At 33.0% G+C, this 16,276-nt stretch overlaps 1 protein-coding gene across 2 annotated transcripts in view; it reads left to right on the top strand.

The window, feature by feature from the left end:
• Window positions 1–16,276, top strand: part of LOC113511244 (inactive dipeptidyl peptidase 10) — a 202,909-nt gene that overhangs the window by 47,200 nt on the left and 139,433 nt on the right. For both annotated transcript variants that reach the window (XM_031912149.2, XM_026894862.3), the window contains exon 2: window positions 811–953. In XM_031912149.2, the coding sequence (XP_031768009.1) occupies window positions 924–953 (30 nt within the window). In that variant the 5' untranslated portion in view covers window positions 811–923. The remainder of the gene's footprint in view (window positions 1–810; window positions 954–16,276) is intronic.

Below are 16,276 nucleotides of genomic sequence, written 5' to 3'. Positions count from 1 at the left end.
CATCAATCCAATCCAATATTATGTTTTGGATAACAAACTTTTAACATATTTATTATTGGAGCACTATATATTGTAACTAAAATATATAGGAATTGTTATATATTATGCACCTTTAATCAATGTCCTGGATTGAAATACCGATATTATCCATCCCTAGTATTTACTGTAATTATTTAAGTAATTTGATTACATTCCCTTTATTATTAGATCTTTTTTTTATTTGAATTGGAAACTATTTTCTTCTGATATAAATATATATATGTACATATTATTTACAAATTAGAAACTATTAATGAAAATTAATAAATCGTCATGTGGTCCCGGCGTAAAATGAGCCATCCCTTCCTTTCCTGTGGGTGTCGTAAGAGGTGACTAAGGGAACTTAATGGTCAAGGGATAGTTACTTAATGGGACCCCCCTCCCCCCCTTATGGGAGAAGGCTTATGTTCAGTAGTGTCTAGTTAACGATTTTGAGAACGAAAACATTTTTTATGGCTGCTTATATATATATATATATGTATATTATATCGTCTTCATTTTTCAACTTAACCTTACATTTTTCCCACATATTTAGCAATGATTTTGTATTTTGGTATCCCGATTTACGCACACATGGATAAAATAATTGACCTCTTTTTGCCGAATCCTTTATAAGAAGACACTCCATCTATACAATCTAAGCTTGTAAAGTATTATGTATATAGATATATATGAGAGAGGGTTTTAATCATTACACATCAGGGAACTGTGACCGCCCAATCCTTGTTCTAATTTCCTTACCCAACTATTGAAATGGGGTTTTTGTTCCAGGACAATCCATCAATTTGCTTGAGATGCGGTTTAATGTGACTACTGATGACTCCCGACAGTGAGGTCCAGTGTGATAGTGAAGTGAGTACAAAATTGTGAAGAAAACTGTCAAGATGGCCGACCCGGACGCATTCGATGATGAGGTAACTTTATCATTTTACAAGCTTTCGTCTCATTTTTGTCGTAGTTTCAGTCATCAATTGTCTATTGTTGAACATACAAGTAGGCGTCCTCTATAGATTGCTATAAGAAATGAATTCAAGTTACAATTATAACCGACTTCAAAAAAGAGGGATTCTACATTCGGTTGTATTTTTTTATGTTTGTTATCTCATAATTTCGTTAGTTATAAATAGCTACTTACTTTCTTTAAGATTAAGATTTTTTTGAAGTAATGTGCTTATATAAACTTTGGACTATTACATTAATTAAATTTACAATTTTTTAAATAGTCTGATTTTGTATTTATGTTTTGTTTTACATAACACTTGTGTCAGTATGTTCTCATCAAACTAAAAACCTCATTTTCTTTATGTTTGTTACCTCGTAACTCCGTCAGTTTTGAACTGATTTGGCAAATTCTTATTTTATCTGAAAGGGTTACACGCATCCATAGGTTACGTTAACCCCGTTTACCATCAGACGGGTAGTATGGTTGTTTACTATCATAGTTGTATAAAAAAATATACTTACAGATTGGCTCCATAGAAATTTTATTAAAATCTGTTCAGTAGTTTAGTTTTTAGATCAAAATAACTAGTTTTGTCACAATTGGAATAGGTTTTTATTTTTTTGCGGGAAACAATCTTACTTTTTGTGATGTAGAAAAAATGTTGAATCTCCTAAATAACAATTTGTGTCCAGCTGTCAAAGTAGTATAGAAAACTTAAAAAAAGTGTTTTCGACCGACTTCAAAGTGAATGATGTTTTCAATTCGGTTGTATTTATTACGACGACGGTTACCACTTTCCATCAGGTGAGCCGTCAGCTTGTTTGTCATTTTAAGTTGCATAAAAAAACAAACTTTACTAGTGGGTTAAAAGCGTATAAGAATACATCATATACAAAAAGCATCTTTCATAAAGTCGATATAAAAGAACAACATAATATAAATACGGTCTGAAAGCCAAGAGAAAATAACAAATAAGAGTGAAAATGTAACGGCTTCAAAACATTCGAGAAATACAACGAAAAATATGAAATAAATTTCACGTTTGTAACAAAACGTTCAAATAAATATCGAGTCTCGTGATTTGCATATTCGGCGCGTAAATCGGTTTTCGTTCGACTATTATTTTTTACTTGTATGCAAAATTCAAGTCTGACTTACAATCACACCACGGACACTTCATACAAAAACGCCACGATCCGTGCTTGTCACAACTACAGACACAATTAACATCTGTACGTGTGAATATGTGTGCGTGTGTAGTTAGGATTAGCGCGGGAAACTAGAGTTTGTGTGGTGCTGACGCATGTTTGAGAGGGGGTTTTATGATTCTACCACCATTTCGGAAACTATTGTATAAATTATATATATATATATATATATATATATATATATATATATATATATATATATATATATATATATATATATATATATAACATTTTAATATATTCAGCTTAGATTATATAGATGCAGTGTCTCCATATAAATGCTTCTAGAAAAGCGGGTTAACTTTTTCATACAATTTTATGTGATAAATAGTTTTGAGTGATTCCTTTACAACTTTTTTATTTATTTTGTCTTATAAATTTTGCACCTTTTTAATGCGCAAATACTTATTTTATTTATTACATAAATAAATATAGATACGTCAACGTATATTGTGTGCGTAAGTATTTAGAACACTAATAAAAAAACGAGACTGCTAATTAGCTGACAAAAAGTTCTAAAACATACTGACATATATTTATAAACTAATATATAAATTTACAAACTAAAAAGTCTAGCCACAACAAAAGCAAAGAAGTCTTTAATAACGGAGCTGTTTTAAACAGTCCTCCAAAAGGTATTTCATTAATTTTCCATTAAAGTCGCAAACTATAGCGTGTGCCAACTGTAGCCCTCATAATGAGTTCGTAATTAAATCTTGGCAGTGATTTTCATCGTTATTTGATGAGTTCAGAGTTTTCCTTATATTAGAAATATATGGATTTGCTAATGCAAAAGAGAAAAACATAATAACAAATATGTTAGAGCGAGATAGAAAGGCAGGTAAATTCACGTACACAGTAAAGGCTCGAAAAGCATTGTCGGGGGTTCTGAACAAAACAAATTCGGATTCTTTTTGCCTTTTGAGATGATTTGTTAGAGCAACGTGTGCAATACTTAGATATGATATAAATCATAAAGAAAACTCACTAAATGGCTCTTACGCTTTAAACGTTAATTTATATACAAAATTTGCCAAAAAAGTAATTATTTTTAGTACAAATAAAACTGTGAATGCTTTCAAATTGAAATTAGTATAATAATAAATGTGTAATATATTAAAATTGTGTTCTACAAAATAAAAACCGACTCTAAAAGTGGTACAACCAGATGTTTTTTTAATTAAAAACTATTAAACCGATTTTGATAAAGTTTCTGTTAGACCAATCTGCAAGTATATCCGTAAATTTTTTTTTAAATAGTTATATAATAGACGGAGTTATGAATTACAAACAGAAAAAACACAACCAAACCTTTTTGTAGTCGGTTGAAAACTCGATTTATATGCTAATACAGCAGTGAATTATTTCGATGGGCAAACAAAAAAACAATGAAATAAAAAAAGAAAAGAGTAAAATTGCGAACCTCCTTTTTTGAGTAGGTCAAATAATTATTTCACCTCAACGTTTCAATGGAGAACGCGACGTGAGCAGGATTTGTTATTTCCGCAAACCTTTTGTTAATTGTATCCCTGTACAAATGGAATATAAAACCTTAGCACCGTACCAAACCGCTTTCGAATCGACAAAATTGTTAAGATTTGGTTTGTATTTGTAGTCCGTGTGATGATGTGGTGAAAATATAACGGTGTCATCATTTTTATTAAGGGGGAAAGGTATTTTTTTTTATTTAAGTAGTAATTTCTGTCTCTATCTTTGAGGCGACATCTTTATCACCGTTGGTATGTTTTTATATTATATTTATAATAAGTATAATTATTTATATTTATAATAAGTTTACTATTGTAATCTTTTGGAGGAAACAATAAAGAGTATCTATCTATCTATGTTTGTTTGTTGTTTGTACCTTTGTCCTCAGGAATGGCAACGCTTGAGGGGTATTATGGGTGAAACTATATACTCTGTTATGTTCATGGTACTGTTTATGTCTATAGGCGACGGTTACCACTCACCATCAGGCGGCCCGTCAGTTTGTTTGCCAATATAAATTGCAATAAAATAAAAGCTTAACATACAAGATACTTAAATATTAGTTTACGTAGGCGAAACTGTAGGATATAGCTAGTAAATTATGATACCGTTTTCCATATTCAAAGTTCTTTATCTTATAAGATCTGTATGTAAACAAGTATGATGCTAGTTCCTTGTCAAGCTTACGTATCTCTGACAGGAAATAGAATGACGTAATATGTCAGTCACGTAGCAGTTTAGGAGATTCGGATAGCATCCGGGGACAGATAAATTCACAAATGTGTACCCCTTATACGTTTAGTTATGAACGTGTACAGACGTCATAAAAGAGTTAATTCTGATTTTGATTGTACTTTTAAGCGGCATGATTTTTTTATTATATCCGTATTGTTCTACGATTTAGTTCTACTAGTAGGAAGAAAAGGGGGGGGGGGGGAAGGGATTGTTCGCAAGCCTCATTGCTGTGAAATCTTCGTGAACAATTCTTAATGAATTCGTCACGACAGGCTTACTGACCTGCATCATTACACCTCTCATCTCTTACTGGTGCCTCGCCAGTGTATATCGATAGCGGCGGGGTTACCACTCTACTATCACCCATTAAAAAAAAAGTAGGAGGGAAAGGACCAAAAAGTCTGTTCTGTTCTACTAATAGAACAAAACGGACTAAAATTATATTATTAGTGTTATTAGTAAGAAGGAACGGAGAGGGAAATTATATTAATTAGCCGTCGGATTATTCATTGATTTGGTTCCACTATTATTTTTTTTATAATAAACCGAGTAGCTTCAGTTTGATTATTTTAAGGAAAAGTTTTTCAATTCACCAACCACAGAGTAAATATAATATGTACAGATACAACATATTTGTTTACATGATCTTTATTTATTCTGTGGTCCAACTTTATTATTGTTGTGTGAGCGAATGATTGTTATAACAAACAATACATCACGTATAGACTTACACACGTGCCGGTGTGTGCGTACAGTTATTACTTTTAACACCAAAAAAGTGGAACGCTTTTTAATAAAAAAAAAAAATATGCATCACGCAATTGCCAATATGGCGAAATGTTTTTAGAGTTCCATACCAAAACGGTACAAAGGAACCCTTATAGTGCGACTTTGTCTATCTGTACTTACAAATATTTGCAATATTTAACATTTTTTAACATTTATTAATAATAATAATAATAATATTTTTTTTTTTTTTTTTTTTTTTTTTTTTTTTTTTTTTTTTTTTTTTTTTTGGTGAATACAATATCCATTACTGTATAGTGTATTCAAAAATATTATTGTTTATGTATTTAGAATATGTACGGAACACTCGTTCTATATTCAACTCGGACCTGACTGGTTTTTTGTAATGTTTTTCACTGTCGACGCTATATGTAGTCGACGTTAATAACAATAGAGTAATAATAATAACATAATTTCTTCACCGCTTATTGTCCAAGTTGTGTGTAACAAAAGCGTTCGTTTTCAAGGCAACACAAACCTAATGTTCCCTTAACAGGAAATGGAATTCTATAAATCTCCGCGGCTCAGTCACGTAGAGGAATGGTGAATGTAGTTTTTTGTTTGTTTGTTTTTATTTGTTTAGTTCTCTATCAATTATAGCTACCTACATGGGTACATATATAGATATACATATATTACTTTCTTTACTTCTTTCTTACTGTGTTTTATTTATTATCAATCAATCGTTAACTGTCTATTGCTTAACATAGATCTACCCCATGGGGGGAGGGGGAGATTGTTGGTAATGCGGATCATCCCAATCCGTTCCAATTTCCAAGGAAAACCACGTGGAAGTTGTCCTAATAGGGCATATTGCTAGCAATGGGGCTGTCAAACTCCATTGCTAACAGTCCCTTTCCCCCCAAATATACTATATGTACACGAAGACGAGAATAATATATAGTATTTACTGCTAGGATAAAGCATAAAATTGAGCATTGACATGACTGTGTTAGACTGTTTAGTTGGTAGTCTGATGGTATCAGGGTGCGCGTTTCAGACCCGTGAAGAGTTTAAATTAGAAGAATTTAAAACGCAACCAGTACGGTGAGAGGTTATAATAGTTTATCTATATTATACACTAGCGACCCGTCCCGGCTTCGCACGGGTGGACATTTTAACATTTTTAAAAGTGGCCATTAAGGCTGCACACACTACGGAAGCTTAAAAACGGGGTAACTTCTCCCGTTTTCCAAACATTTCCCTTTACTGCTCTGCTCCTATTGATCGTAGCGTGATGAAAAATATACTATAACCTGCCCAGGATTATGAAGAATAATTGTAGCAAGTTTCGTTAAAATCCGTCTAGTAATTTTTTGTTTCTATAACGAACATACAGACAGAGAGACAAAAATTTTACTGATTGCATTTTTTATACCATATCAGTATCGATCACTAATCACCCCCTGATAGTTATTTTGGAAATATATTTCATGTACAGAATTGACCTCTCTACAGATTTATTTTAAGTGTAGATAAATGAGGCATATAATAATCGGTTAATATAGTCACAAAAGAATAAAGAAGAATTGGGAATCTCGTCCATTTAAAACAACAAATAATATGAACAACTGTATCATTGTGTCCAAACAGTTTGATAGCAATAAATATTGTTAATGTCTTATTGTACTACGCGTTCTCCAATTAGTGGGGGCGATTTTCTCGAACAATCGAGTGTTGGTAGGGTCGCAGTGTTAGCGGATTCACATTCATATTTACATTTATTTATTAAGTTTTTTTTATGCCGCTTTATAAAGCCGCAAAAAAAAAACGATAATAAAAATAGAATTGGGAACCCCACCATTTTGCGCATTTGTTTTTTTATGTAATTTAGATAGCTAACCAAGTTGATATTCCATGTGATGGTTAAATTTTTTTTCTTTTAATGGGTAATAATGGAATAGCAACTCCGCTTGTATTATCTGTATACGTTGTTAGAGCACCAGTGAGGAATGACAAATGGGGTTGAAAGTAGATCAGTCAGCTCTATGCAACTAATTGTACAAGAATTAACCAAGATGGTTTCCAGAGGGAGCCGCATGAAGGTCAACCTGATAGAGAATATTGCTATCAATGGAGTTATTTGATCCCTATTATTAAAAGTGCTTTAACCTCTCCGATAATAAGTTCTAACAGTCACCAACAGACATAAACAGCATCGTGGATAACACATAACACATTGTAACTGTAGTATTGTAATGTTGTCTCTGGTACTCCTTAAGAGTTGACGTTCCCGGAGACTAAGTTACTATATCTTTGTATTTTATAAATAATTTGACATATGTTAAACATCATTTAAACCAAAATATAGCTACATAAACACAGTTTTTTGGCTGCAGTAATACAAGATGACAATGTCTTTTGTACAAAGTCTCTCTTGAATTAATTTCATTTATTTAATGTCAATTAATTTATTATCTTGAATTATTTAAATTACCCGTCATCAAATTGATATTAAGTACACAATTGGTAATTATTGATCGAGGGATGGGTAGCAGCGTCCCTCTTAAAATATCATCAAGGCCTAATTGCGATTGCCAATCTGCCTTGCAAGCGTGGCAAACACTGGCAAAACTTTCCCCTTCGATGATAGCTGATAAGATGATGATGATTTAATTGGTAAAATTTTTATAGACTATCGTTTAGCACTTTTTGAGCGACAATTTAATCGTATCATATCAAACAGCTATCATTGAAGACTCACCCGATACAAATAGTTCGGAAGAATATAGAAAAAGGATGTTGCGTCCAACAGTTTTTCTTCGTATTTATTATGTTGGGCCATTTTTACTATGTGTAATCGTATGGAAGAGGCAATATTTTGGATGTTTCGTGGCCTTAATAGCGCAATTGTGTTTTGTTTTTTCGACTATATATATTTAAACTAAGTAAAAATAAAAGTATAAAATTAGCTAACTTTATTCTATTATTAACCCACGATGTCCTGCTGCTGAGAAAAAGTCTTTATCAATTTCTTCCAAAACTTCTTGTTCTACGCCATTTCAAACCAGTGCTTTTTAAATGCGTTTCACTTAGATTTACTACAATATTAGTTATATTTTAAACTTTCGCGTTGTTAACACATATTCAAATTCACGATTCATTAGTTGTCTTGTTTTATTCCTTATATTTATTTATTTCATCGACTGAGTGAGCTTTACAGTCTCTCAATACGTTCACCCAGGAAAGCCTTAGTACAATTACATATATGTATTAATTAAAAGGAATAATATTAATAAAATTAAAATTACATAACAATAATAGAAATAACATCTATATCTTAAATCTTTGAACACAAGCACTCTGTGGTCATCCGACGAAACTCCAGCAAGTTGGAGGCAAACATGTCTGATGTTGTATAAAGCAAATAAAGGATACGGATTCATTCATTGACGATCGGGAATTAATGTGTCTTATGTGAGGGTAGCTGAAGAAATTGCGCGGGTTTCCAGAAAAAACACCATTCTCTTCAGTCTTGCCGTGACCACGACGTGGTGCGGGCCACTTTAAAACGCCGTCAATAAAAAACAGATTCAGGTTCTATATTTTTTTATTGTGTCGCGTTAAGTCCTGTTTGTGAATTTAAATATATGAAATAAAATTTATTCTCTTAAAGGCATTTTAATAGTATACGTAGCGAGAAACGATGAGATATATCTTAAATATCTTATAATGACTTATTTAATATAAATTGCATTTTATAAATTATATTTAGATTTTCATATATACATATTTTGTTCTCAACTAGCTGTTTTATTGCTCTGTAGATAGAAATGGCAGTTTAAATTCTTATTGATTGCAAAAAAAAAAATTAAATATCAGTTAAGGATTGGCAACATTATCGTGTAATAGACATAGACGCAAAAAATAGACGAATTAAGAATCTCATTTTCTTCAAAATCTCACGTTTGGTATATAGAATTTATTATAAGATTAAATTAGGTTCATATAACACTTATCATAATTGTTTTATCAATCTAACCTAACATACTTAATTAGTTAATTAGGTACTTGCAGAATTTAGACATGAATGATGTTTAAGAAAATAGCAATAACAGAAAAAATGCTGAGAACTAACTGTTATACAGCCTTCTTGTTTCAAATAATTATAATTATTATATCAGATTTATTTTTCTCAATAATTAATTTAAATCATGGATACAATAAACCGATCATCAACTCAAATGTGTTTGCAAAAAAACTGTTGATTTTTCAATATAGTTAAAATTTGTCTTATCTAGTACAAAATAGTTTGTACAATCATCATGCGTATATATTGATCCCACGCACTCCTGATAGGCTACGTGAAATTCCTCACGTACGGATATAAATCTTTATTCGACGCTATTCACTCTATTTGTTTATGCTATCTTGGTAGCAGCGGAAAAAATGTTTCTATTTTATTTATAGCGTTTCTTACATACAATTCCATACATAGGCACAAGGTAATGACAAAAATGTGGGGGAAAGGAATTGTTAGTAGTAGACACTGAGAATCCTATTGCTAGCAATATGCCCAACCAGGTCGACCTCCTCGCGGTTCTCCCTGGAAACTATCATGGTTAATTCCTAATGAATTCATCATGATGGGCTAACTGGCCTGTTTTTCATTCTCATCTATCACCCTTCACTGGTGCTCCACCAGCGTATACCGTTAGCGCAGGCGGGGTTACCATACCATTTTAACCCAACAAAAAAAAAAATAACAAAAATGTAGACGAGGAACGAGATTTTTCGTAATGGGACCTAAAAACTTCATTGCCAGTCAGATCAACCGCGCGGTTCCCTCTGCAAACGACTGACCTGCATTAATCACTTGTCAGTAATATACCCTATAAGGTGGTCTCCCTTGGAAACCATCGTGGTTAATACTTGAGGAATTCACCACGACGGGCTAACAGATTTCTTCCTCACTTATCATCTCTCATTGGTGCCCCATCAACAAACACCGATAGTGCAGGCAAGGCACCATTCCATAAAAACCCATTAAAACTTTATTGCCATCTCTTGTAATATGAATATTTATAAGAATTAATTTATTATTGTAATCAACGTATAAATGTATTCAATTAAATTTTTTTTTGATGGATGAAAATGGTATGGTAGCCCCGCCTGCGCTAACGGGATACGCTGGCGGAGCACCAGTGAAGGGTGATAGATAAGAATGAAAACAGGCCAGTTAGCCCATCATGATGAATTCATCAGGAGTTAACCATGATAGTTTCTAGGGGGAACCGCGAGGAGGTCGACCTGGTTGGGTATATTGCTAGCAATGGGATTCTCAGTCTTCATTACTAACAATCCCTTTCCCCCCTCAATTACATATTTACTATAGATAGTTGGACCAGTTTTTCGACCGCTACTAGATTGCGGTCACTTTACACACATAGTCGTTTACAAGTTTATGGTTGCAAATAAATATTTACATGTTATTACCACTGTATTTTAAGTAATTAAAAAAATAAAAGAAAAAAAAAAAGGGGAATATACATTGATTCAACTAATTTCCTTGTCTGTCAATCTGTCACGGATTTTCCCTAATCGAGATCAAAATCACTTTATCTTCTCCAGACTGTTAAACATAATGAAATATATACATATTTATATATCAGTGAAATTATATATAGTTATGCAAGATTATAAGATTGTTTTACGAAAACCTATTTGAAAAATACAACTTCATAAAGTGCTCGATTTACCTGGATTTTTTTGTGTGTTTTTTACGAGATATTTTCCGAAATTACACAAAACAATTTGAGAATATATTTCCCAAAAAAGAAACTATTAAAATTGTGGCAAAACCAGTTACATATTTTGGTTTAAAAACTTAAACATAGATAAATTATATTATTAATAGATTTTGGCCACATCAGAATATCAATCAGTGTTTTGTTCTTTTGAAGGCCAAGTAATAAACATATATATAAGTGTGCCATAACAATAAAAATAGTGGCCATTTTGTATTGTTATGGCACACACACGAAAGAAAAAAATATATTTCTCTTTCATAATATTTTTTTTATATATATATTTCTTTTATCTCGCTTTTTGCGTATGTCTGTGTATGTTTGTTGTGATTTGTGTGCTGTAAGTAATGCAAATAAATTATATATCTAAATTTAGAGAATACTTCAGATTTCACCTTTATACAAATTATTTACGGAATATCCCAATGTGTTTATTAGTGTGTGTATTAACGATTGAAGGGTTTCTTCAGGGTCGGCAACGCACGCGTGATACCTCTGGTATTGCAGGTGTTCATGGGCTGCGGTAACCACTTACCATCAGATGGGCCGTATGCTTGTTTGCCACCTCAGTTGTATAAAAAAAGTTACTTTTTTAACCAATTTTAAAAAGAAGGAGGTTCCCTATTTGGTTGTATTTTTTTATATTTGTTACTTCATAACTTAGTTATAAATCGATTTGGAAAATTCTTTTTTAATTGAAAAGATATACTTATAGATTCATCCCATAGAAATTTTATCAAAATCGGTTCACTAGTTTGGTTTTTTAATCAAAATAACTTGTTTTGTCACATCTGAACTCAGAAGTTTTTTATGGAACACAGATAAAAAAACCGACTTCAAAGAACACAGGCTTATTTGGAAGTCATACAGAAAATTACATTTAGAAATACAGGCTAACTAAACTCTGTTAGATGAGTGTGCTCATTTTAAATGACTCCAAAAGGGAGTAACAATGCTAGCGAATAGTTGAAAGCAATTCATCAACTGTTCACTATGGCATGTCGTAAAAACGTTGCCGATTGAAAAATGACCCTTCAAACGATTCGTTGTTTCACTCCCTCCCACAAGGACGGTCAAGTTCAGGGCCATTCTGAATTGTGTTGTTTGATTATGAATCAATATAGCGAAATATTGTTACGTTTCAAATAATTACAGGATTATAAAAAAAAAAAAACACTTATATTACAAAAGTGTATTATATAGTCAAGTGTATTATGTGGCCCCTAGATAGTTTTTTTGTTATACAACTTAGAATGGCAAACAAGCTGACGGCCCACCTGATGGAAAGTGGTAACCGTCGCCTATACTCGTACATGAGCAGTACCATGAACAAAACAGAGTAAACTGTTTCGCCCATGATACCCCCCATGTGTTGCAATTCCTGAGGACTTAGGTGTTATTCCTCTGTACACAGTAAATTCACTCTATTATGTCCATGGTACTGCTCATGTCTATAGGCGAGAGAGATGGGCGGTTACCACTTTCCATCAGGTGGGCCGTCAGCTTTGTTTGCCATTCTAAGTTGTATAAAAAAAAATGACCTCCAAATATTACATCATGATTGTATAATTTCATTGAACTAATTTCGTTCCTAAATACTTCGAGCCTCGCCCGTGGAGTCTGGCCGGTAAATTTATCGTATTACACCCAGGCACGATTTGTCGGACTAAATCACTGACTATTTACTAAATGAACATTTTTTGTTTCATTATCTTCATAGTCCTATGAATTTAATTAATAATATTATTCATTGTTTCATTTTAACCGTGCATTTGAACATATTCTACCGAGAAACAGTTGTGTTTTCTTTATGGATGATAATGGAATGGTTATCCCGCCTGCGCTAACGGTATACGCCGGCGGAGCACCAATGAGGGATGATAGGTGAGAATGAAAACAGGTCAGTTAGCCTATCGTGACGAATTCTATAAGAATTAAGTTAATTAGTTCCCTCAGTCGCCTCTTACGACACTCACGGAAAAGGAAGTGGTGGCCCATTCTATGTCGCGACCGACACGGTGAAATGTGGAAGAAAGGTTCTTGAGTGGCGAATCCGTACGGGCAAACGCAATGTAGGATGACCCCCCATTAGATGGAGCGATGACCACAAATACCTTACAGAAAGGTGGCTCAGGACCGTCCCTTATGATAGTCTATGGGGAAGGCCTATGTCCAGCAGTAGACGGATAATGGCGGAAAGTGACGATGATGATGAACTTAAATGAAGGGATTTTAATGAAATTTGATTAACAGAAATAGTTTAAATTATATAATGGGCAAAACAAATGAGAAATCACCTCTCTTAATTAACCGTTATGAAATTTGGTATAATATATGTAGTATTTATGACGGAGAAGTAATAGTATACATGTTGACACTAGCCCTAATATTATACGAGTGTATCGACGCTGGAAACATCAACTTATTTTAACTATTGAAGTGGTTTACCCTTTCTTTTGTATTAATTTCTCAATTTGAAAGACAGTGGCAACATTCTAATAGTTGTAGTAGGATTGTAGGATACCTGTTTCTTATGGCAGTCTATGGGGGAGCCCTATGTTCAGCAGTGGACAGGTAACGGCTGATATGTCAATGATAATAATTTAATATCGGTCAAAGTGGAGCTTAATACATTTTGCCTTTCCAGCATCAATATAGGTCATGTAATTAGCTTCCAAGCACAGTAGAATAACAGATTTTCACTAACATCAAGCAATTTCACCAAATTTCATTAAACAAATGTCGTGCAAAGGTAATGCAAAATAATTACATTAACAACCCTAATTATACCAATCAAGGGACAGTTACACAGCTTGGTTGGTTATTCACAGGAAAAAAAAGACAATTAGGCATTCGTGGAGTGTGCTCGAAACATTCAAATGTCGGTTTGATTTGGGAGGAATTAAGGAAAAATAAAGTTTAAAATAATTGTAATTTAAAAAAAAAAAACTTAATTTTCACTTTCACTTGAGAATCGATTGTAATTTTTTTTTATACAACTTAGAATGGCAAACAAGCTGACGGCCCACCTGATGGAAAGTGGTAACCGTCGCCTATAGACATGAGCAGTACCATGGACATAACAGAGTATACTGTTTTGCCCATGATACCCCCCATGCGTTGCCATTCCTGAGGACTCAGGTGTTATTCCTCTGTACCCAGTAAATTCACGCCATATCCCACCCTTCAAACCGAAACACAGCCATGCAAACACAGCTGCTTCACGGTTGAAACACGAATGGGACAGAGGTACCCAAGCAATCGAATTTTTTACAAAGTCTCCCTCTGGTAAATGATTTTTATTAATTAAAACTTTCATTTTAATTAAGTTTTATTGATTTTCCTCAATATTGTGATCTAAGATGTAATATACGTATATCTTTTTTTTTTAAAAAAAGATCGCTAATTTAATTTGAAAAAAAATTACTACCCTACAAACAAGGATTAAATTTAAGTTTACTTAATTATAAAAATATTTCTTGTTTCCTTCTCGTAATATTTCTTTTTTCCTTTTTTATCTTGAATAAATTTTGATTAAAGTTAGTATAGTGATAACTTAGTAGTTCAATATGTGAGATAAGCATTTTTTATTGTGGTAAAGAAAATGTCTTATTTCCCATGAGAAAATACAAAAATTCATGCGAATAACGTTGCGAATATAAAAAAGTCACTATCCGTGTTCGTCTGTTCCTCAGCTTATTTCTTTTAAGACTTTTTACAGAGGGAGACTTTGTACAAAAGTCGATTGCTTGGGTACCTCTGTCCCATTCGTGTTTCAACCGTGAAGCAGTTGTGTTTGCATGGCTGTGTTTCGGTTTGAAGGGTGGGATATGGCGTGAATTTACTGGGTACAGAGGAATAACACCTGAGTCCGGGGTATCATGGGCGAAACAGTATACACTGTTATGTCCATGGTACTGCTCATGTCTATAGGCGACGGTTACCACTTTCCATCAGGTGGGCCGTCAGCTTGTTTACCATTTTAAGTTGTATAAAAAAAAATCTTACAGATTATGATACGAGTTACACTGTTGTTGTGATGTTTATTTTTACAGAATTTTTATTTTTCAGTAATTAAACTTATACCATCACTATCACTAAATAGTATAAAAAAGTCGCTTCCCGTCTGTCTGTCCCTATGTATGCTTAGATCTTTAAAACTACGCAACGGATTTTGATGCGGTTTCTTTTCAATAGATAGAGTGATTTAAGAGGAAGGTCTACCTATATGTACAATGCATGCATAATATTGCAGAGAAACACTGATAATTTTAGAGGTTTTTGCGCTTTCATTGCATACGCTGGTTGAACGGTACGAGATAAATCAAAATAATGTACTACATACAGTATAATACACCTTAAGACCTTAATGTCTACAAAAAAGTCCACGATGGTATATGTCTATCTCTTAGGGGTAACCCACAGTAACTATTTTTTATTCTTTACTTTTTATGAGAAATAATGGCTTATTTGTGAAGCGATTTTAAAAAAACCATTAATCGTTATCTAATTAAGTACCTTAAATAGATTCTGCATTTATAATTAATCAATATGGCCCTTTATAGAACGTAATTTAAATGAATATTTTCGAAGATATTATAGATTTAAAATGCAGGGACATAGCGGTTGCGACGGTACCGGCTGGGGGGCCGGCGGCGCTATTTAGTATCAGCTGTGCACCCGTGCGAAACCGGGGCGAGTCGCTAGTATTTTATAAATAGATAAATTCAATGTTTGTAATCAAATTTTCAGTAAATCGTTTTTATGGGTTTTTAATCAATTGCACACATGCGAAGCCGGGGCGAATTACTAATATTATACAAAATGTTCATAACAAAATATCCATAATGTATTTTCCATATCTGCTCCCGAATAAGAGCTTCTAAAACACAATAGCTTTGATACCATCGCACTAAGTGTGTTAATGGGATAATGATGTTTTGCCCTGAAGACGACTAAAAACAGGGACGGTGAATGTAAATATATGCCGAGAAGAGACAACAAACAACGACTTGTCTTTTTTTAATATACATATTGTTATATGTATTTGAATTCCTGTCTCGATGCTTTTATAAAATAACACATAGAAGACTGTCTCGTAAAAAAATACCCCAACAAAATGTAAATACGTTATTGTTAATATTTATAGTCTGTAGTATTCTTTGAAGGGAACAATAAAGTTTTCATTCGATCATTCATATGACTATGTTTAGCAGTGGACAGCATGTAGATAGAATGATGATGATGATGAACACATGTGAATTAAAAATAACATCCTTACTTCCTTACTTATATTATAAATGTGAAATAGAGTTTACATATTTGCTTAT

The sequence above is a fragment of the Galleria mellonella genome, unplaced genomic scaffold (assembly GCF_026898425.1).
Source record: "Galleria mellonella isolate WM207_F2 unplaced genomic scaffold, CSIRO_AGI_GalMel_v1 utg133, whole genome shotgun sequence".
Classification (NCBI taxonomy): Eukaryota; Metazoa; Arthropoda; class Insecta; order Lepidoptera; family Pyralidae; genus Galleria; species Galleria mellonella.
Note: the sequence above shows the minus strand (reverse complement) of the source record. Positions and strands in the feature narration are given on the sequence as shown.